The sequence below is a fragment of the Mugil cephalus genome, chromosome 12, assembly GCF_022458985.1.
Source record: "Mugil cephalus isolate CIBA_MC_2020 chromosome 12, CIBA_Mcephalus_1.1, whole genome shotgun sequence".
In the NCBI taxonomy this organism is placed as follows: domain Eukaryota; kingdom Metazoa; phylum Chordata; class Actinopteri; order Mugiliformes; family Mugilidae; genus Mugil; species Mugil cephalus.
The window spans coordinates 10,680,940-10,704,512 of record NC_061781.1 but is presented as its reverse complement, the minus strand read 5'-3'; the positions used below and the strand labels follow the sequence as shown (position 1 = coordinate 10,704,512).

The window sequence follows — 23,573 nt, the reverse complement described above, 5'->3', positions numbered from 1 at the left end:
GTAAAAAGACAGCCGGGACGCTTATAATCACTGAGGGTACTTAAAAAAAAATGACAGTGGATTGGCCAAATTCTTCCTTTTAATGTGCATAATATTTGTTACTTTTAAAGCTTTTCAAGCTGATTGTAAAATTGTTCTAAGCACAAGAAGATGATTATGACCAGTGAGCGGTTAATGACAGGGCCACACTGAATGGTTTGGTTTCATTTCCCTTTCCTGCTGAATACAGACCAACACAGTGAGAGTTCCTCTGCTCATAATAATCTCACAATTCAATTCTTAAGATCTGCAACATTGCCGGTATTCATCTGTTGCCTGGAGTCGTTTTAAGCCTTTGTCGCACTTGACTACAAATCCTGATGTGAAATGTAGCGAAGGGGATAGAAAACAGAATGTAACTGTTAAAAATACAAATGTATGTTAAGACTGGTTGGAGTCAGTTGCTTACTAGATGTGCTGGAGTTTAAAATGACAGACTGCAGGGGCTCGATAGAGGGAAAATCCACCGTGTTTGCGGTTTTCTGCTTCATGTTTTATCGACAGACTGGCTCCATTGAAGTTTTACTACTGATGAGAATTATGATAATTAACTTTAATAATATCTCAGGGATAGGAGTTTATATTTTTGCTACTGTTTGGTTGAGTTGTTGGACTAAGAAGCGGGTGTAAAGTGGGCATTTGTTAAAAAGAACGCTTTGACAGAAAATCTATAGAATATTGTAAAGACAGTTTTTTTAAGGCTCAAAGGTGCAATCTCTAACCATCTCAACAAAGTGTCCAACCCTAAAACCTAGTTTGAATATGTTTTAACCCTCAAAAAGTTCCGGGGCCCAAAAAATATCCCAACAAGGAAAATACTGCCCCAGAATGCAAGTAATCCACAAGTGTTCGGCCCCTGCAACTTATTAAAAATCAAGAGAAGGCACACACACATGCACACGCATGCACACGTACGCACACGCGGGTTTGAAGGCAGTCAGACTGCATAACATGTGTTTGAGATCTTGCTCGGATTTGGCAGGTTGAGCCCTGGCCTGTAAAACCATGAAATAATTGGACAGGACTCCTCAACAGAACACTGATTAACTTTGGAACTTGTTTATGGCCTGGAATGGATTAGGTTTGCAAGTGTAAGAGTGTGTTTATGGCAGGCTTAGGCTGATATGTTGGCTAGCGAAGCAGACCAAAATTATGCTTTTATGGGGACATCAAGTTGACAGTGTTATCCTGGATGTGGTGCTTGTGATTGATTACGTATTTACTATGTAAAGTGGATGGGCACTACTGTTTATGAGAGCACTGTAACAAGAACTTACAGGTAAAACTTTTCTTCACACCGCATTGTAATTATTAACATCCGGGATTTAGGCATTTAACTAATTTTAAGACCTTTTATGGTTTGACAAGCTAATAAATATTGAAGAATATTATCAGCTTGTGGTAACTTTAGTCAAACAGTATCACTATTATCTGTTCAGTCCAACATGTGCCTTCTTTTCTTTTTTTTTTTATTTATACAGCAAGCGGTTTGATCGTGTTTAATGATCATTTAAAATGTCAGATGTGAAAACAGGAAAGGGGGCTGGTTGGAAGAACAAAAGTAGGAGAGAGAGAGCGAGAGACACAGAGATCGATGGAAAACAGATTTCCACTTTTAGAAACACCAAAACCCAGGAAGACGAAAAAGCCTCAGATGTGAATGCTGCTGACTTGATTGTCATCAGAAATTAAGTGCTTTTCAAGAGACCACAGGCCTTCCTCTCACCGCACACTTCATTTTCCACATCAGTTTGCTTTTTTGGAAGGATTCCCTGACCACTGATTGGCCTAATACTAAATAGGGCAGGAAGTCATTATCATACACTGTGATAAATATCCTTTATGGGGTTAAACACTGATGGTGAAAAGCCATTTCCCACACAATCCATCTGTAACGGCGCTTAATGATATAGAGGCAGGAAGACATGGAAGGATGTGGAGAGAGAAAGATGGCATCTTTCCCGGGGAAATTAATGAATGGAATTAAATTACAGGGTACAGGAGGCTGATATCAAGCAAGAGCAGTGTTTAAAATGGTTTATACTGTTAACACCATTATATGGTCCAGTAATACCAGACGGCATTTTCCAATAAATAAATCAGTGAGTGTAAAAGGCTCAAATTAAATATATATCCAAGAGAAAAACCAATGGTTGAATAAATTCTAAATATGCCAAGCATTAGCTGACCTTTTGTTTTTGGACAATATACAGAGTACTATGCAATTAAATTTATGGGACTGCTCTAACAGCACCAGTTCTCTTACAGTACGTAACATTATGATGGGACTTTGCATAGGCCATCTTACCAGGAGCCTGTTGTAGCCACATTCTACTATTATCGTATATGAGTCTGGCAATTAGTCACTTGGATTTTCATTATGGGGTCTGGTTCAACTGATACAGAGAAGCAAAAATAAGTCTGAATGCAATTGGATGGTCCTGAAACCAAATCAAAGGCACAACCTACGCTGTGTATGACTACGTCAATCACTGCAAAATGACTGGCCAGGCAGATCATTACCAGATCATAATCAGTTCCCAATGGAGAAACCTTTAGACCAACTTTACATGGTGGGTTTTAGTGGGTGAGGGAAGGTAGACTGTCCTCCAGACTCCTTGCTGGAACCGATAGTTATGACTCTGGTTATATGTGGGTGGTTGTCGTCATGCTGAAGAGTGACTTCAGCTTCTGGTTGGCTGTGGCCTTCACATGGTGATCATGGGATATTGTAAATAGTGGTGGTTAGTTATCACCAGATATAGAATATATGTGTGACTATTTTTGAAGTGAACAGTTACTAAGACATTGTAGACATATTCCAACTCATGCTCATTCTCATCTTCTATAACCGCTTGTCCTCTGGAGGGTCACGGGGGGGCTGAAGCCTATCCCATCTGCCATCGTACGAGACGTGGGGTACACCCTGGACAGGTATCCAGTCTATTACAGGGCTAACATAAAGAGACGGACAACCATTCACACTCACACTTATGACCAACTCAGAATCACCATCTAACTTAATGAGCATTTCTTCAGACGGTGGGAAGAAACTGGAGTACCCGGACCTTCCAAGTCTGATTTTGTGTCAATGGACACCACTATATATAAAGAATGTGTATTAACTTAAACCACAAGTTTTTGTTGTATAAACGTAATAAAGAAGCAGTAAATGAGAGTGACAGAACGCAGGGTCAACCATTAGGATCTTGGGTAATATTTTAACGCCAGTCAATTAAAATGTCCAATCAAGACTGTGTAAGCTGATAAGTGGACTTGAACTTTTCCTTTTTTGCTTGTGACTGAGGACTAATGGATATACCTTTATGAATAACAAGAAACTGACAGGTAGCTATGGTTGGAAACCTCCTCTAGCTCAGGAAGATCATCCCTGTCTTCTTAGTATGTGTTTATATGAGTTGACATATGTCAATTTCCATAGGCCAATCCCTGCTTTAACCTGAAGGGTCTAATTACCCATAATGACTATTAGCAAACTCTCTTTCATTTTGGTGCCATCCAAATCAATACAGACTAAAAACCGCTTTGAAGCTTTGCCGTGGCTTCTTAACGATATTAAGGCATTATACTTGTCATTGTAGGCCAGGCAGCTTTGACAAAAGAGGTCTCCTGCTTTAGGTCTTTTTTTTATTTGCATTGTGTGTATTTTTGAGGTCAATGGGTTTGTTATTGTGCATTTTTGTAATGAAGCAAAATAAATTGCCTTCCCATTGCTATGTGGCATTTCATATTGGATTTCTTCCACTGACAAAAAGACCAATCAAATGCGACGAAATGAGAAACAGATATGAAGGCTGGCCTAATGAAGGGAGGGAAGCTGGAAAAATGTGTTGTTCAGTCAAGAAAACAAAATAAATAGGCTTCTGAAAGACTTCTGCTGTCCAGGAAAGGGAGAGGCTGAACTGTAAATTCACACCACTGCAGCTGCCCTGTACATTCTGCCGTGGCTTAAATGGAGCAGGATACGCCGTACTTGGTAATGACACAGCTAAAGACAGAAGGGTTATTTATCAGAGATTATGCGATCGTTAGAAGATTAATACCCTTGGGGGCCAGAGGGCTTGGGCTGACTTTCATCTCAGACCTGCCCCAACAGAGAGAGCTGAGGTTAGAAAGACAGGGAGAGGGTTGAAAGAGGTAAAGCAGACTGTCAGAAGACACTAAGAGTCTTCAAACACAGCCGTGCTGATGTGTGTGTGTGTGTGCGCGCGTTTGTGTGTGTGTGTGTGTGTGTGCATCACTTTAACCCCATAATGAGTAGCCTTGGGGGGGTCCATAGTCATTTGGCAGTTCTTCATTTCCTGATTTGGAAAAAAAAAAAAAAAACATTATCTATCCTTTCATCTCTTAAGCAGAGACACAAAAACACACGTACAACTCATACTGGTTGTGGTCTTACCACAAGGACTTGCGCAATTAAGTCAGTTTTTGCCCTCAGAAGCGAACTCTGTGCGTTTATAAGGATTACATCTATGTGTTAATTTGTGTGTGTGTGTGTGTGTGTGTGAGTGGAAGCTGTAATTAAATCAGATCAAACCCTTGGGGTTAGAGAATTAGCCATCATTGAAGATCAGAAAGGTTCTTCCTGTAAGGAGTGCAACATGGAAGAGTGAAATCAGAGGTTTCAGAGGAGCCATCGGAGGAGCCAACCAGACAGAGTCTGACCTCAGAAAGGAGATAATTGCGGCTTCTTCCTTTTTGTCTCTCAAACACACACAAACACACTTTTGTACTCTTGACAACTTCAGCTGGATTTCAAGTCGAGCTGGTGATGTGTTCAGATGAACTGATTTGACCCGAGGGCACAGCGGTCAAAACAATAACACACTTTTATTCCAAAGTGTCAGTACATGTGTTTTTTTCTGGTATAGGAAACTACTTGGTGAATACTAGGGAGTGACTGCCTTTATGGATGATGAAAACCAGTGCTGACAGTTGTGATGTTAACTTCCATGAATGTGTTTCGATGAGACGCCAGTTAAACTGCTTCACACTTATAAAATAAGTTCAAATTGTTCCCTCTTTGTATGAGGAAACAATTTGAACTTATTGTAATGGTTATGAAGGAGGTCACAAATGTTTCCATATGTTGTTTTTTTTATATCATTAATGCATTGCTAATGCATCACTCATCCATGTACAGTCACCCTAGCCAGGAAAGCCAAATCAACGTCTGTCTACAGTATAGAGTATAGTATAGGCACGGGGGAAAAAGCATAACAGTAGCGAAAGTCTCTTAATGATACATAAACTGTCGCTGTGATTGGTTGTGGGACTATCCAGTTGGTGCTCTGATAAGAACTGAGTCTGGACGCGAGTTAGCCTCACTCACAACTAAGTTGTCGGTTAAATCTGAGCATAAAGTATTTATTATTTAATTTGGGGCTGTAGTGATGTGGGCGTTATCTGCAGCGTTTAGGACGCCTCGGGGCCCTCTAAACACAGCAAGGCACACACACGCACACACTTGCTGTGGCGATAACACTCAAACCACCTCCATGAGAAGTGTATTCAATAACAGTAATTACAGGTGTGTTTGTGTATTGTATGTGTGTGTGAGTGTGGGACATGCTTGAACTGCCAATAGAGTTGGGGTTTATCTTTCTTGCTAATGCAAATATAACTTCAATTCTTATCTGGCTATGAAAGTAAACTTTACACTGGAAGACAACAGAAGAAGATGGCAATACATTTTTAGTGATTACACTTTTGGTATTCATTTTTTTTTTTTTAGCTTGACTGTTGAGCTTTGAACTTTAAGGTTTACTCCCGTTCTAAGTGGAACCTGCGCCATCGGAGGCTACGCATGTGAAAGCATTTATATCTGAGCGCCAGTTGTTTCGGCATCGTTCTGCAACTGTGCTGATGAAAACCTAAACTAGTCGGTAGCCTTGGGTTTTTGGTGAGTGGAACCAAGTGGATCATGTTGGAGTTTGAACACTTTTACTAAAAACCACTGCAACACAGAAAATTGAGAAGGCATCTGATCAGATGGTTGGAGGAGGTTAAACCAGAGGGATTTTTCCGTGCTTGTCCGACCACTGAGACACGTTAACAAGGAAATGCATTTTGGATCAATCGCAGCTGTTGCGGTGCGCGTGGCCTGGAACACGTAGTTAAGCTTGGTTTACAGTCCAACGTAGGTATGACGTACTTCCGGAACCTAGGCTTTAGCGTACAATGTAAGCTAACGTTGACTTCCAAGAAATGTAAGTACGCATTGTGGTGGTGTAGACTGCAACAGTTGTTGATGGCGTGCTGCGGTGCAAAACATCAGGAGTAGCTGAAAAGAAGAGTCCAACACAGACCAGAAGAAACAGATGAGGAAATGAGAAAGGAAACCCTTCACCGTTGAAAGTAAAATTGTATTTCTTTATGGGGACCCCCACATCCGCCCTCCTGTGCGACCCGGCCAAAACCTCCTGCCACACAGTGTAACATTTTCTGGGTTGGCCAGTGCACACTCATCTTTGCTAAACTCACTGGAACTCTGACTTTTAGTTTTATCTTAATGTCCAGGAAATTAATTTATCCACAGATTCAATCACAGTTCTGTTTTTGATTCCCCGGATTTCCACAGTAGGGTTTGTTAGTTCAAAGTATTAAATGTGACATTGCAATTACACGGAGATTGAAATGAAAAGAACAATTAAAACTCTACGAGCTCCATGCTGACAGAAGCAGCATGGTACATGCCCTTTACTGCACGGTGTCTCTGCCAGGGACCACACACACAATGCGAGACGAACGTACACTAAACACAATCAGTTGCACGTGTAGACGCATGTACTCAGAGAAATAAACAAGCAGATACACATTACCGCGCGGTATACACATTTACAACATACCAACTGGAACACACACACACATGCACCTATCAACAACGCAACATCACAAATAACAACACAAATCATCTCTAACAGACAGTGGTTTCGCTGTGGTTGGCAAAACCAAACACGCAACGTTCCTGTTTTGCCCAAATGTCTATTTAACCATCACAGTTGCAAAAAGTTGGAATTATAATAAGAACTCGAAACATTAATATAATTCATTTTAGTGTTTTTATTATTATTATTATGGATTGTTGTGATTTCATATTTAAAGAGTAACATATTAAGCCCAATATTTCAATCTTTATGCAACACCAAGTTAGTTTGCAGCATCTTCAGTAGCATTTTTTTATTTTTTTTTTTACAGGATTTTACAAACATTTTAAACACGCCAGTGAAATTGGGCGTATAATGAAATGCTTTTACATGATATCGTCAACCTTTTTTAATGCCGTGGTTAGCCAGCGGTGATGTGATCTTGTAGTTATGAGTCAGAAGAATGCCATGGGCGTCTCTACTGCTATTACATGTTTATGGGCAATGACGTGATGCTAACGGGACAGTGAACTCTCTGGGGCCACACACACACACACAACATTCCCACCGGCAGCACTAACATTACAGGAATGCTTGGCTTCATGACTTTGCTATTGTGTATTAAGTGCAGGAGCCTGAACGCTGGAATTGTTTGACTATGGTCACAATTAATAACCATTCTCTTGTTGTCTTTCTCTCTGATATTGTAGGAAGAAGACACAAAAATGTCTGAGAGAAGAGGTCAGAAGAAATCCGTCTTTCTTTCCTCATTATTGGTAAGTTTTCCAACTTATGTATTATTTTGAACTTTTTGCATTTTAATTGTTTAATTTAAATGTAGCAAAAATACAATATCAATCAGAGTTTGTCACAATGGTGTTTGGCTCTGTTTTGGTTTTGCCAGGCTATTGCCTTTAGCCATTGTTAGCATGACACCGTAGCAGCATTTCAACGTATGTATGTGGAAAAATACTGTCTGTACGACCAATTTAATGCAATAAAAACCAATGGGAAGTGATAATAAACAGAACAAGAAGACAAGATTTCTTTAAGAAGAAGATTTCTAATTACTGTTTACGTACGGGGCGGCCATCTTGGTAACTCAACTCGGGCGTTCAGGGGGCTGTTGAAAAGTCCAACTCGGAACTCGGAAATTCCGACTTCCGAGTACAAATGGAACACACCATTAGATTCCATTAATTGTTTCCCTCCACATCCTTTCATGACACCACTTTCACTCCTCTCCTTTCCCCCTCTGTCTTTTTCTATATCTTCATCCTCACTCGTCCTCACTCTCTCCTCTTCGTGCCCTCTGTAAAATCATCAAGCCTTGATCTAAAACCGTCATCATACTTCTAGTGTCTGCCCCCCCGGGAGCCCTCACTGGTCGTGGATCTAGGCCACGTCAGGCTCCACGCTTGGCACCGTGTCATCCAGACTTTGTGGTGTGATGTGTCAGCAGCTTGCACAACTCTACAGCACTTGTAGCAATTAGTCAACCTTAGAGTTTTTCAGAGAGCAGATATTTTCATAATCTGACCGGGAATCTGGAGATTCTCTGCTTGTTTTGATGTTGAAACTGACTGGCAGCGTTCCCGACGGGCCCTTTCCCTTCCTCCCTCCCTCCCTCTCTCCTTCCTCTGCTCGCCACAGCAGCGCTTCGTCAACGGAAGAAATATTTGGATTAATTTGCCATTCAATAGCATGAGAAGCAAACTGTAACTAATTTTAAAGGCTTAAAGTTGAAATGGAGGTCACCTGAGCTCTTGCCAACTCCGAACATAAACAGCGCGACCCGCAGGCTTCAGAATGGGCAGGGATGCACCCCACGGTTCGCAGCGCCTGTCTGAATGAATGTCTTTCCGAAGTGTTGTGACATAGCTGGCTGTGTACAGTTAGGATTGCGGTATGACGGGAAATGAGTTTTTTCAACTGTGGAAAAAAATATGACGGACACAATTATCACAGACAAACAAAGTAAGCCCTGTGTAAACAGTGGGTGAACACCGATAGACAGTAATTCAATGACGAATGGCGGAATGCTTGCTTTCAGTTGGTCTTCATTGTATTCAGAATGCATGTATAGATGTAACAGAATAGGGTTTTTGTTTGTCGCTTGTTGCAAACTATGCAAGCAAGGGGGGGTTAAACGGACAGCTTGTTAATGTTATTCTTGGAATTTAGTTAATTCTTCTGCCCTGGCGCAACGCAAAGCTCTGCAGGCGCACGTTTGGTCGCCGCAGCAGCCCTAAAATATGTGGAACGACCACGAACGCAGGCTGCTCTTTTCTGCCTCTGCGCTGTTGTTGGCAGAAATCTTTACAGTGGAGTGATAGTTTTTATTTGCAGAGCCGTTGGCTGCGCGTCCCTGTCGTTCGTGCTCCCTCCGTCTATTTTGCGCTTCTCGTGGTGCCGCGGTCTTCGCCTGCGCGGTTCAAGCACGCTTTTCCACCAGTCATCATTTGGGTCACACATAGCGACACATTGTTGGCTCGCTGGGACGCCGCAGGCACGCGTCTTTTAGTTGCCTCCGCGTTCGTTTGTTACACCTAATCCTTTACTCTGCGTAGATGGAGAGCGATAGAAATAGACACCAATGGAGGACCATAAATCTGCGCTCGCTCTGTGAGCAGTTTACCCTCTGTCACTCTGGAGGAGCTTTCCAAAGTGTGACTAACGAAACCTCAGGATATTGCCATGAGGGGGTACTGTATCTCTTTGTAACACAATGTCTATGTTACAAATTGGAGTTGTAGAATTAAAAAGAGCTTGGCACATAGAGGCTGGAGGGGTTTGAAGAAAAGATAAAAGTATTTTTCTGGATTCGACCCAAGTGAAAAGTAAGAATATCTCTACCTCTACTGCTTTGATTTTAGCTATTCTTTATAATAACAACAAATTATCTTCTTTCAGACTCTGCACTGCACAAATAATCATCATCTATTGAACTTCATTTACACAAACTTTGATTGAGGTGTGCGAGCTGAGGTACGGTCCTTTGAATTGGCTTCAAATTAAGAACAGATTATCTGGCTTCAGATGACTGGACTTGAATATACACGCGCACACAGACACACACACACATGTGCACACAGGAAGTGTAGATGTATATTTATTCAAACCGCGCTTTGTGTCTGCTGACAGGAGACGAGGAAGAAGAGAGAGGCAGAGGGAGATGTTATTAAAACAATAACATGGAGAAACTTAGTCATGCACTCATTTACTTTGCCTCCATCACTCTCTGGGCTGCAGATGATTTTTAAAAGTCAGTTAGTTTGTTTGGAAAAGGACAAAGTGTGCTGGTAAAGCTATAAATACCAGCTGCTACTTATTACAGTGAGCCACAATGACACAATGCCACACACACATACACACACAAAAACAGACACACATATATACAGTTACGTTCCCATCACATTAGAGGACATTACATTGATTTACGTTCATTTACTGAAAACGTACCCTGCCCCAAAACCGCAACTTGACAAGACCTGAACCCCGTAACAGGGATTCGCAGCGTGGAAGTTCTGTCTCCCCCTTCAGGCATGCTGAGTAATTACACCAGCATTACATGGCGTATACACGTGGAAAGGTCTACATCACTACACTAATAGATCCGAAAGTTTCCTAGTAAATGTTTTTGAAAAGTTGCATTTTTTCCTTCAATTTCTACAGAGGACAATCCATTATGTAGAGAGAGTAACTGTAATAGCAACGTAAAGGTTTTAAAAAATACCCACACGGCTCGCATTTGAGCACTCTCCAAAGCAAAAGCTACACCATTGGTCACCCATGTTTGTTGCTATGTTTTCCCATCATAGAGCTTTGTCATTTGCTATTTTACAACAGGCTGCTCCATCTTGTTCGTTAATGTCGCTCCTGTCTTCAACTGGGGTGTACCAACCACCAACACACACTAGCAATTCCTGCACCTGAACAAAAATGAAGTCACAGACGACAGATTGAAAACTCTCTCTCTTTTTTTTTTAGCGTTTCCTGAAACAGTTATTGGGGTCAGTGACTTGCCTAAAAACATTTCGCCAACTTTTCGGACGGTCTAAGATAAAACGCCCTGTTTAATAGTTCTAAACCTCCCATTGCCCCTTAAAGTTTAATGACATAGGAACTTTTTTTGTCCCTGAAAAGGAATTTGTAAACAGATTTCTGTCCCCATGACACAAGTTATTCACACTGGTGTTTTGCACAAACTCTCATTGCCATTGCTGCCAGTGACCCTCAGTGTCCCTTAGTTTGTTGGTTTTATTGAATAAAACACCTCTAGGTTTCTGCTATCTCTGGATCTTTTTACCATCTATGTTCCAGATTGCTGGATTTTGGACATTGTTATTCTGTTGGTTAACTAATACAATCATCAAAATATTGTAGATTCTGCTGAGAGGTTGTTCAAGGGGAATGAACTGCTTCTCTTCAAAGAAAGTAATAGTTCAAAAAGGACTGTAAATAAAGAAATCAATAGAAAAAAACAGATCTTACAAGACTGGAAATAAAAAATAAATGGTAGACAATACATAACTAATTATTGAAATAAACACGAGAATAAATCTTTATCCCCACACGAATACAACAACAATTCAAAGATGAATCATTGTGTCCTTGCAGGGAGTCTAGATCCCAGTGATCAACTTTGTTTTTTATCAGTTAATCATTTGTTTCAGTTCATGTATTTTTATACTGACAATATTGTTTAGTTTTAAAAGACAAAAATAAGCCTGAACAAAAGCTTATTAGTTGAGTCCTTGGGCTGTGAAGTCTGACAGCAGGACTGCGTGAGTGTAATTGCATTAGCATGAACGTGTCATTTTTGTTTCCACAAGTTGCCAGTGTTGTTCTGCCGGCTTCCCTCTGACCCTCGCTCCCCTCTTCACCTGCGCGTCTCTCCCTGTCCCTCCAGGTGTGTTGCATGATTGCTAGTGCGGAGGATTCCAGCTGTGGAGAGTATGAGTTCTTCAACCAGACGAGTAACAGCTGCCAGGCCTGCCCTCAGTGCCAGCCAGGACAAGAGCCGCATATGGTGAGACTACATTCATGTACATTAAAAAAAAAAAAAATATATATATATATATATATACATATTGTTTGCATCATAATTATGTTTATTACATTGCATAAGTACTTTGTGTATTTTCCGAAAACGCTTTGAAGTTGTTACAATGCACAGAGAGAAGAAAGTGTGATAAAGACGGCCATTCATCATCAAACTGTAACATTTCAAGACTGATAAACAGCACAAAAGGTTTTGTAAAACCTCTGCGCTAGTTCTGCCCGGACCACCCACAACACATGCGCAAACACATAGCTGCACGGCGAAGGGTGCCCAAATTCGAATGCACAATTTGTTCACGCTTCATTGCCCTCACTGACTTCCATGTGAAGGCATGCATTACAGTGAATGACATGCAGTAGTCACATAGTGATTTAGCCTCTGTCAGTCAGTCAGCCAGGCAGCCTGCCGACAGCCAAAGTAAACACCACACCAGTAAATGCTTCAGTGGGCACCCCAGGGTGCCACACCCTACCCAGGGAGACATCTGCACTCAAGGGTGAACAGAACGAATTAAAATCACTGCACTTTTCTTTGGGTGCTGCTAACTTTGGATATTTTGAGTGGTGCCTTAATTCAAGTGGTTTTATTTTTATACAGCCACGTGTTAACACTGGTGCATGTATTTGACTGGATACTTCAGAGCTGGATCAAACTGTACAAAGAGAGAATTACTCAAATTAATTGTCCTGCTTTTCCAGTGAGCAAACCGGAGTTGAGTTGAGTTTATTTGAGGCTAAATTTGAAATGTAAAAAAGCATTAGTAAACCAAATTAAATTAGCTTCTTGAAAACAGTAAATAAAAATAGTATGAAATGAGCGATTCATCAGGTGTTAATAAGAAAAGCATGCTTTGGATTATTTTGGCATTCACTCTAAAGGCAGCTTCTAGTTATGGAGCTAGGTAGGCACGTGTATATCTGAAGTCCCAGCTGTAGCCTGGCGTGCACCTCCCCACAAAAACACAACAACTGTGGTTTGATTGAAATGCACATCCTCATCCAAGTCTCCCATTGGCTAGACAAGCCCTTCTGCTTTCTACGCACCATCTCTTCAAACCTATTATTCTTTTTCACATTTCAGTTATTTCGATGAAACAAACTGTTGATCAGCGTTTACGGTTCCAATCGCCATAGTCTGAAGAACACAGAGAACCTCAGCACAGCCGACTTTCCGCCTACTGGCGTTTTTGTGTCATAGTTACAGAATGATGGAAACACAGTAATTAATGTAATGTTGATGTCTGACTCTTGGACAATACTGCGCAGACTCTGGCTCCAAATTCGCAAGTTGATGCTGCCCATTTTTTTGCATTTACTGTTTATGAGAATCGAGTTTCAAGTTTGCTATATTAACTCAAACCATGGTGATTTTTCGGTGTTCGCCGCTTTTTTAACTTCTCCACAGTGGACAGAAAATTACTTATTAGATGTTTGCAGACATACTTGACCCTCAGGCAACATTAGGGACATTTTTGTCCATTTGGGCAAATTTTTCGTCCATTTTGGATGCGTTGTGCAAATGGCACAATTTTTTTGTAACAAAAACTGCTATAAAAACTTAACCGATTAATATTTTTTCTGATTTCTTCTGCATAAATCTCTTAAACCACTTCAGCACTTTACAAAACTATCAAAAATTCAATCATTTGAAGTTAGCTGTTTTCCATAAATCTAATGTTGGGTAGCAGGGGTATTTTTTTTGTGGACAAAAATGCCCTATTGACTTCCATTATAACTACATTTTTTGATCTCTCAGCCATGGCACAATAAAATTATTAATTCAGCAATATTATTGTATCACGTAGGAGAAAAATGGCCAAATTTGTCATTTTTAGTGGTCAACACTAAAATCAGCTATTTCCCCATTATAAGACCTATGCATAAAATGTTTTTATAGCAGTTTTTGGACATGGACGTTTTTGTCTGCTAAGGTTACAAGAGGGAAGTAAATTAAAAGGATGCCTGAGGGTTAAACCTCCCTATTTCCTTGTCCCTCCAACCTCCACATACCATCATGCATTACCATCCCTCAACTGTTCCCACCGTGTTTTTGTTTGTTTTTCTCTTTCCTGTTGTACTCCCCTCCTTCCTGCCTTGAGTTTTCCTTAAGCTTCCATCTGGCGAGCATCCCCAACATAGTGTTGAGTCTGAGCCTGTGACATCCGACGTCTCCGACAGGGACGACAGCGAGAAGCTCAGTCTGATGAGCACCTAGCTCTGTCATAAAGAGTAATTTGGCCACTTGAGAGCAATAGAAACACAAACTAAAGAAAGAAGTTTAATCAGTGGGATGAAAGGCCTCTTTGCACTTTCTCCGGTCTGATCCTCTCAGTGCGGCAGCCTGTAATTCACTTGTTCCTTTATTTCTCTGATCTTTCCTCATGTGTGTGTGTGTGTGTTTTGACACGCTTTTAATCGTGGGATAACCATAGGGTTCCTCTTCACAACAGAGACTCCAGGGACAGGGCATGCCCACACAATACTACCCATCACACAATGACTAAGATGTTCAAGACCCCTTTTAAGGCGCATCTTGTATCCAGATTTGCTGGCTGGTTAACATGAATGTAAAGACTCAAACCAGATATACATGTTTCCCAACGTTTACTGAGCGATGAAAATTCTGGTGAGGTGAGGAAACATAAAAGAATCTGGTGTTGAAGTTTAAGGTCAGCTCGTGTCACGTGCTAAAGCTGCTCAGCGTTAAGATTACGCTCCCTTCGTGACACGGTGGTTTGAGATCCAGAAAACACGCCGCAGCCTCTCCGGTCTGATTCTGCTCGGGGACTTTGTTAAATGTCATCACCATTTCCCTGCATTTCCCTTATTTTCCTTCACGGTCAACTTTCAAAATAAAGGCAAATATACCAGAGACGAAGTTGTCAGCTCTTGGTTTTAACCCACCTCCCCGCTCGCTAAACTGCGGCCAATTTGCTTTGAAATGGAAGACGCCATCAATCACTCTGGAACTATTTTTGTGTCAGTTAACAGAAGCAGAGTCACAGCAATCTTGCCCACAAAAGATCCAAAGTGAGCCTTAACCCAAAGCGACAAGATCCTGCCGATAGCCCGGCGCAGTTTTTATATCAAACAATCACACCGAGACTTGGGGATGTCAAACAGAAGGGAGAGAATATTAGATTTCTTCAAGAGTCGTTCTACTGTAGCCCAAAGCTAAGAGGCACAGGCCTGTTTTAATAGACAGATGAAAGTAAGAAGGAAATGAAAGATGAAAGAGGGGGCATGAAAGAAAAGACACACAAGAGTATGTTTTTTTTATTTTTTTTTTTTGTATGCGCATATACAAGCACGTGTGTGGCCTGCTCGGCCTCCCCACTGAGAGGAACCGTCGTGGAGATGGGAGGAGATAGATGCTAGAAAACTCATTGATGAGTTGGTCACCCTAAACACTACCAGCCATTGGAAGATATATACACACACACACGAGACCACTGTGACCAATCACATTCTTCCTTTGTCGATTCAACAGAGTAATGCCAGATTCGCTAAGGACGCAGATAGAAACAGATGTGTGTTTTCAAGTCTGTTTTGAAATGAGGTCATCTCATTGGTCTCATTATGATTTTGAGATGAAATGTACTCACTGCAATTGATCATGGGACTGATAATAACATGCATCTTTTTTGAATGTGTGTGTATGCGTTTTGCAGACGTGTGGTTACGGAGTGAAGGATGAGGACTTTGCCTGCGTGCCGTGCCCACAGGGGAAATATTCCAAAGGGAAGTATGAGATCTGCAGACGCCATAAAGACTGCGATGCTCTCTACAAAGCCACTGTTCGTGTAGCGGGAACTCCAGACAGCGATGCTGAGTGTGGACCATGTTTACCAGGGTAAAGCAAATACACAACTCCAGACCCATTGTTCTGTGAAAACAAAAGGCCACAAAATTCTTAAAATACCTTAAACATTTTATTTAGAAAGTGACACAGGTTTAATATGTTGTTTATAAGTTCTACTAAAGAATTTCCACTCAGGGCCAGATCGACTGAAAAACTGAGTTGTGAATTTGTGGTTTTCATTGGACGCTGCATTCAGACATGCTGTGTGAATTACGTAAGCAGATCCATCAGCTTCTCCTCCTGCTTGTGAGATTCAGGACTCAAAGAGCTTATTGTCGTGTGCACAGTGTAGAAACATGTTTCCCCGTACAATGACATTCTTCGTTTGCCATCCACCCAAAAGCCTAACAATATAAAAAATCTTAGAAATAGAATATGAAAAGACACAGTGCACATATCAGTATGCAAATGGGAATGTAAACAATGAATGATGAAAAAAAAGTAAACAGAAACTGAAAAAGTGAACAGTGCATTGTATGGCATGAAGAGGTCCGTGATTATAGACTACTGTCTGATGGCAGTGGGGATGGCGGTGTGGCTCCATCCTGAGGGTAGAGTAGTGAACAGTCCGTGTTGGGGATAGGTGGGGTCATCAGTGATGGATGATGCTCTCCTGTGGATTCAATGGTTATAGATTCTCTGCTGAGAAGTCTGTGGAGTCCTGCTGATCTCCTCAGCAGTGCTCACCACTCTCTGCAGACATTTGCGGTCCACAGCTGTAGTTCTGCCGTACCACATGGTGATGCAGCTGAATGATGCAGCTGTAGAAATTGCTGAGGAACTTAGGCGACATGCTGAACTTCCTCAGCCTCCTCAGAAAGTACGGCTGCTGTTGGGCCTTCTTGACCAGCTGTTTGGTGTTCAGTGTCCACGAGAGGTCTTCAGTGATGTGGACCCCTAGGTACTTGAAGATGCTCACCCCTTCCACTTCAACCTCCCAGATAAACAGTGACTGATGAGGGCTCCTCTGCCATCTCCTTGGACTTGTCCGTGTTGAGAGTGAGGTTGTTGTAATCACACCATGCGACCAGACTGGCCACCTCCCTCCTATGTCCCACCCAGTGATGCGTCCTATCACTGCAGTGTCATCAGCAAACTTCAGGACGGTGTTTGTGGGTTGCAACACAGTCGTGGGTGAACAGGGTGTAGAGGTTGCGGCTGAGGACACAACTCTGTGGGGTGTCAGTGTTAGTGGAGATGCTGACTGAAGTCCTGTTTCTGACAAACTGGGGCAAAAGAAAGTCCAGGAGCCAGTCACAGTATAGTCCAAGTGTAGAGATGTTGCAAGATCTTATAATATGAATTTTGAACGTTTTTCCCTCCTTGATAAAATAGTTAATTTGCACTAATGCACCTGAAAAAAATGTTTATTTCACCTAAAATTTACTAAATTTTAGTATATTTAGAATGTCAAAGTCTGTCCAAGGCAACACGATAAAAGTGTACACAGGAACACAACTTGAGCAGAAATGGATAAAGAAAATGCTCTTTGAATGTTAAGTTCAGCCAGATGGTTCTCTTCGCAAAAACAGTTATTTGCATTTACTGTTTATGAGAATCGAGTTACCACCAGACCACACTGAGTATCAAATACAACATGTTGGCCGAGCTTGCAGCTCAAGAGCTCTCCTCCACCTCCCCAAAGGCAGGCCACGCCAGATAGTTTGCAACATAAAGTAGGTGCATCATATTTTTTGAGCATGAGGTTGTTCTAGGAGGAACAAAAAAAAACAAAAAACTTCAGTATTAGTCATTCTGTTGGACTGCTACACAATAATAACATACATTTAGGCTGAACAAAAGTATATGCATTCCCTGAATTGATAAAAATATTTTAAAAAAATATTAAAAAAATAAATAATTTAGATTAAACGCTCATTTAACCTGGGCAATCATGCGATTAATTGCGATTAAATATTATCAACGGACAGCCCTGGTAAATAAACAATTGCGAACGGAAAAGCAGTACTAAATAAAAACACAAATTCAGATGGTGCCCGGAGGGACAAAAATTGAGCAGGTAAAGATGCAGAACATAGTCACATGGATGTTAGCGCACTGTAGTCTTGACAAAGAAAAGAAATGTGTATTAGCAGTATTTTGTGAGCAGAGCCAGAAATGGAGTCATGCTCCTCCAGGGAGATTTATTCTCCTATTTACTTCTGTTGTGAGCACTATTTTCTTTCAATTTGAGATAATAGAATGTCTGATAATCTCTTTAGAAATATTGTGACAAATAAAATAGACATCATCATTCGGAGTTCTGTAAAACGAGAGGCGAGACTGTATAGAGTATGTGTGGTCTTTGGAACCAACATAAAATGGACCGACCCATAAATAAACGATGCTTCATAGCTGTGCTAAAAGATCAAAAACTCCACAGGCTACCATACAAATTTCCAGCGTGACTCTGATCATGACTCTTGCATAAAGGTGTCTTGCAGGAAACACCAACAAATGTTTACTTTGCGTGGTTGGATGAGTGGCGGTAGTTCCAGTCACAATGTTTTAGTCACTGCTTGCTTTGGGTTCGGGCAAGAAAAACACTCGGTTAGGTTTTGGAAAATGTGGTTTAGGTTAAAATAGATGGATGGACATGGTGAATAGATTTAATGGACATGGTGGAGGCACTAAAGTTCCGGTCAATTGAAACACATTATTGTCAAAGTTGAGGAAAATTCACTTCCCGGGTACAAGGACACAAATCACTTTAATCTAGTTTTATGACTATTTTACAACCTCCCATGACACTGGGCTGATACAAGAGCTGTGTTTGTTTTACTTAGCCCAACCCAAATTTTACCAGATGAAACTGACATTGAGCTTGGTGATCCACTACTCACTTTACAGTTACTGTATATGCAGTAGTAGAACCCTTTGTCTTCATGTATCTACTGTGGCAAATTTGCATTTTCTTATATCGAGGAACATTTTTTCTGGTTTGTTTGAATTTTTTTAGAGTTATGTGTATATACACGTTGTTGATTACATACTCTTTACTGTACCATTAATTGAAATGTGACTAGACCACCCTGCTCCCTACAATTTAATAGATCCTCTACAATTAAACCCTCCCTTGCCCTAAGCATCATCAATCAATCCAACTTTTCTTTCTTTGCCGGAGGTCGACTTACTAAGTCAACATCAACCCATTCTGATTTTTATTCCTCCCAGAATCATGTTGAAGTTGTTTTTTTGTTTTGTTTTTTATTAGACGTGGGCCGCATATCACATATACAACGAAGAAGGTGTCGACAGACTTGGCATAAATCTCCATCTGAGAAAGTTTAATGTTGAAATCACCTCCTCCAGTCATTGGGCTGGATGCGGTCCTGCTGCCGTCTCGTTTTCTTGGCTGCCGGCCTACTTTCACAGGATGTTTTTGCGTTTGATTAGTTTTATTCTTACAGTAGTGAGTGTGCAAACACACTGAGCTTGGTCATGTCTGCGCTGTTGCTGCCGCTAGCAGAGTCCATACACGTTCAATGCCGAACAGAACAGGCCTGAACAGTTGGCATAAAGTTCAGTCGCAGCCACTGTCTCAGGTGTGTGTCTGCCGGTTACAGTGCAATAATCAGTATAAATTAAAATTAATAATCCATCAGTTAATCTGTGTCGACATAATAAATACATAATTATTGTCTATAATAATAAGTGATGTGAACAATTTGACTGGCCTAGTCAGTTCTCAACAGAGTGACTCTAAACCAAGTTTCTCCCTGCAAATAAATTGTGGGAAGGAAAAGTCTGTCCAGACTTTTGACAGCTAAAGCTAAGATAAGCTAAATAGGACTAAAATCTTCATAAAATGAAACATCTATAAACAGATTTTTGATATGAAAATATGCCACAATAGTAAATGATTAAGATGTTGTTTCCTCAACATGTCTAATAACACAGGCTTTAGTACAAATAAGTACCTGCAAGTATCAAGTAGGCTAAGCACTCAAAAATAAGTAAAAATAGCCTGCCTTACCATGGTGCATACAGTAGTAATCTGTAGCCGAAATGCAGTGACTAATATTTGATGGCAAGGGTCCAACACAAACACCCAAGAGCCTCAGAAATTCCAAGGTAATTTCTCTGCGTCTTACAGTTCTTTAGTGTCTATGAGCACAACATATACGTCCTGACTGTATCCAGGTAAATTCAGGTGTCAGTTAACTTTGCTACCTGCAGGCTGCATTACTGCATGTGCATTTATTCAGATATTCTGCCCATGCCCCCAAGCCCAGAAGATTTAATACCATTACCAGCCATTTGCAGACGTGGCTCCTTGATACCTCTGTCTCTCCTGAGCTGTCATGACTCAGGGCGATATCTGTACCAAGCCATGCTTAGTGCCTTCAAGGCATCAATTATGCACATTTCTTCACAGTCAAACTTTTCACCTCGGCTGCTTCTTCATATTTATGCGCTATACAGGTAGAGTGTGTCTAGAAGGCAGGGAGGCCACATTATACGCACACCTGCCACACTTGCCAACACAACTTACCGATTGTGCGTATTTTAACATCTTAAGATGCTGGATTTGTCTGTTCTGTGTTGGTGTTGTTACCGTTGTTATGACATTAAAAAGATTGCGATAGACATATTGGTTTACATGGTGACAACAAAGCTGAGAAACAATCCAGTTTAACCACATTAAGCCTACCCGCAAAATAAAGTCTGACTACTTTCTGGTTTATGTCTTCTAGGTATTACATGCTGGAAAAACGACCCAGAAACCTCTATGGGATGGTCTGCCACTCCTGCCAGAACGCACCAAGCAACACCAAAGAATGTAAGACAGACTTCCACGCTCGTCTTTTCATCTCTCGCTGCCTTTCCTTCCCATTTGCCTCCTCGTGGACTTTTTTTTCCCCGCTCCCTTCATCATCTTTCACCTATGAATTCCCCTCTTTCTTTTTCAGCTTTCATCTTCACTGCACTTTCTCTGTCCAAAAGCAGACCTGGTTTCCGCCGGATTAGAAGCTACCAAACATTAAAGCTTTATATCTAAATGAAAAGGGGAAAATAAAACGGGACGGGCTGCGCAAAAGCAGATGTACTGTATGTTGAAATCATGGATCGAGCCTGGGAAAACAATTGGAGGTCAGATGTTGCGATGAGTCCTCCCTCCCGGACCCTCTGGTCACTGTCCTCCCCTGTCAGTGGGCCTCACTGACGGATACAAAGAACCAGCTCCCCCCTCCCCTCCGCGTATCGCTGCTCCTCCGGTTCCACAGGGGTGTTTGGCTGCTCATCAATAACATCAGTTTTTTCACTGATTGTCCTGCATACCTGACAGCGTGTGCACGTGCATGTGTGTGTGTGTTTGGGTGTGCGTGCGTGCGCGACTCCGGAAACGTGGCGCCAACTTTTGCTGCGAGCACTCAAAGACATTTCCTTACACTTGCAACACACTGCGTAGATGTTGTCTGGGACATCCTCTGGTTTGTTTGATTTTCCTCAGCAAGTTGAGGCACTTGTCCTTGGATTTAAAGATTCCATTTAGATGTTGTGGATCGAGCATTTGCCAAAAACCAACGTTTTTGTGTTCGATGAGTGGTGACAGAGTATGTTATTATATGTTGTCTTTGCCTCACATTAGTAATTCTCATTAACTCAGTTTCCACTGTTTACTTAGGAGCCTCTTCCTTGTATAAACTTAATTACTAATCTATGAATATTTTAATTGCAAAATCCATTAGTTTAGTTGTCTACGCTTATGTGGACAATATTTTTGAAACATGACAAATGATTCTGATTACAGATTCAAATTTTGGTGTTATACTAACACCAAATAAAATGATCACTTTAGATATGAGGTTACTGTGCATGTCCTAAAACATCATTACAACTTTAATGCAAAGCTTCAAATCTGATGGAAAATTAATAACAGGGGGAAGGTTTTCCCAGCTTTACTGACAACACTGAATTGATTCAATAGAGGAAGATGTCCAAGATGGACCCACTTTTTCGAAAACTCCACTCACATCGTTTGTTCATCTTCTGAAACTATCGTTTGAACAACTTGCTGCTTTGCTGCCGCCATGTTTCTGATGTTCTGATGTTTACCGCATACGGAACAAACCTGAAAAAATGGATTCATGCCAACCAAGCATGAATGAAAGGTTTACACCTGCCCTCTCAATTCAATAGAAAAATTCTTTCTGATGTTTTAGTACTACGGTCTAAGTACTCGAGCGTGTTGTCCTGGCCTTGGAGGATTCGCTGACCCCTGTGTCGCTTGACACTGTTGTGTGAATGCATGAGTGGTTAAATGTGACACTGTGACTGTGAAGTGCTTTGAGAACCATACGGTAAATAAGCGCTAAATAAATACCGAACTGGCCTGCTTTGAGTACACGCGGCCTTATAAATACAATGATTCCTATGTTTTTATCTTCTCTTTTAAGCCTTAATTGTGGAAAACACTGTCTCTTTTGCTTTTAGGTTTTATGCTCTCCTGCACAGAACAACCTATAGTCTAACCTCAAACCTCAAACTTCAAACCGTAGTATCCCTGAACGGGTTTAAAAAGAAATCTGACGACTACAGTTTGTCTTGCGGGCAAATCTTTTAATTGAGCTTTCCTTTGTTACACAACCCTGTGATTTAATGTTATGTTTTTATGTTAGTTCGTTTGAGACTGTGCTGCTGCCACTCTTGGCCAGGTCTCCCTTGTAAAAGAAATCTTCGATCTCAATGGGACAAACCTGGCTAAATAAAGGCCAACAAATAAAATTATATAATAAAAAAAGAGGTGGTTAGAATGCACATTTTTGTTCTGATTTGACTATTATTCTGATTATTAGTGAAATAACGGTTACCAGGTAGTCACTGATGACTTTATAGGGAGTTATCTCTTAATGTTGCGTTAATATGCACTCAATTGTCATTTTGCGTCCTCAGATAAAAGTCGAGCAATATTAGAGATGAAGCTCTATCATCTGTATATTTATTGTGAAGAATAATCAACTAAATATCCTCAGCGTAAAGTGAAAAATAATAATCACAATCATATTAGTTATTGTGAGGGGCTAAAGTTGTGAGAAGAATTCAAATGTGATGCATTCTGTCCAAATGTGAGGGGAATGTCAGCGTTTTTGACCCTCACTTATACATACTGCTATGTGAATTTATATTTATGGGACCATAATTGCCCAAAACCCCCTTTGAGTATAATTGAAGAGGTTGGAAAGACATTTTATTGTTATTGTGTCATATTTAATGAGTGTGTTTTGAAAGATGAAAACCCCAAAAAGCAGCCTGGGCCTGCAGAGGAGAGCGTGTGAAGTAGGAGCAGCAGCCTACGCTGGATGTGTGTGTACGTGCGTGTGTGTGTGTGTAAATAAACACGTCCTTTTCAGCGGCAGTCTAATTGTCTCTCCCGGGCGTGGAATTGAGTGATGGAATGGTTTCGTGAAGAAATACAAATTAAAAAAAAGAAGAAGAAGAAGAAGAGAGAACGATGTAGTGGAGTAAAAAGGCGTAGCAACTACTTTTATCTTGTATTCACATTATTTTCCACACATTTTGTTGTGTTTTTTTTTTTTTTTTTTTTTTTTTTTGCACCGTCGGATAATTTCAAAGTTCTCTTGTTCTGAACAGCAGCCTTTTTTTGCCCTATTGCTTGACGCCACTCTCAACAGCTTTGGTGTAGATTCAACGGTTCTCATTTACTAAATTATGTGTCTCGCCATTAAGATTTTCCCCTTTATTTTGGGACGTGTCTG

The 23,573-nt window shown here is 41.0% G+C and overlaps 1 protein-coding gene across 2 annotated transcripts in view; it reads left to right on the top strand.

Moving 5' to 3' along the window:
• The window catches only part of edar (ectodysplasin A receptor), a 40,070-nt gene that overhangs the window by 4,930 nt on the left and 11,567 nt on the right, over positions 1–23,573 (top strand). For both annotated transcript variants that reach the window (XM_047602102.1, XM_047602101.1), the window contains exons 2-5: positions 7,637–7,702; positions 11,839–11,958; positions 15,662–15,843; positions 20,550–20,635. In XM_047602102.1, coding sequence (XP_047458058.1) covers positions 7,652–7,702; positions 11,839–11,958; positions 15,662–15,843; positions 20,550–20,635 — 439 coding nt within the window. In that variant the 5' untranslated portion in view covers positions 7,637–7,651. The remainder of the gene's footprint in view (positions 1–7,636; positions 7,703–11,838; positions 11,959–15,661; positions 15,844–20,549; positions 20,636–23,573) is intronic.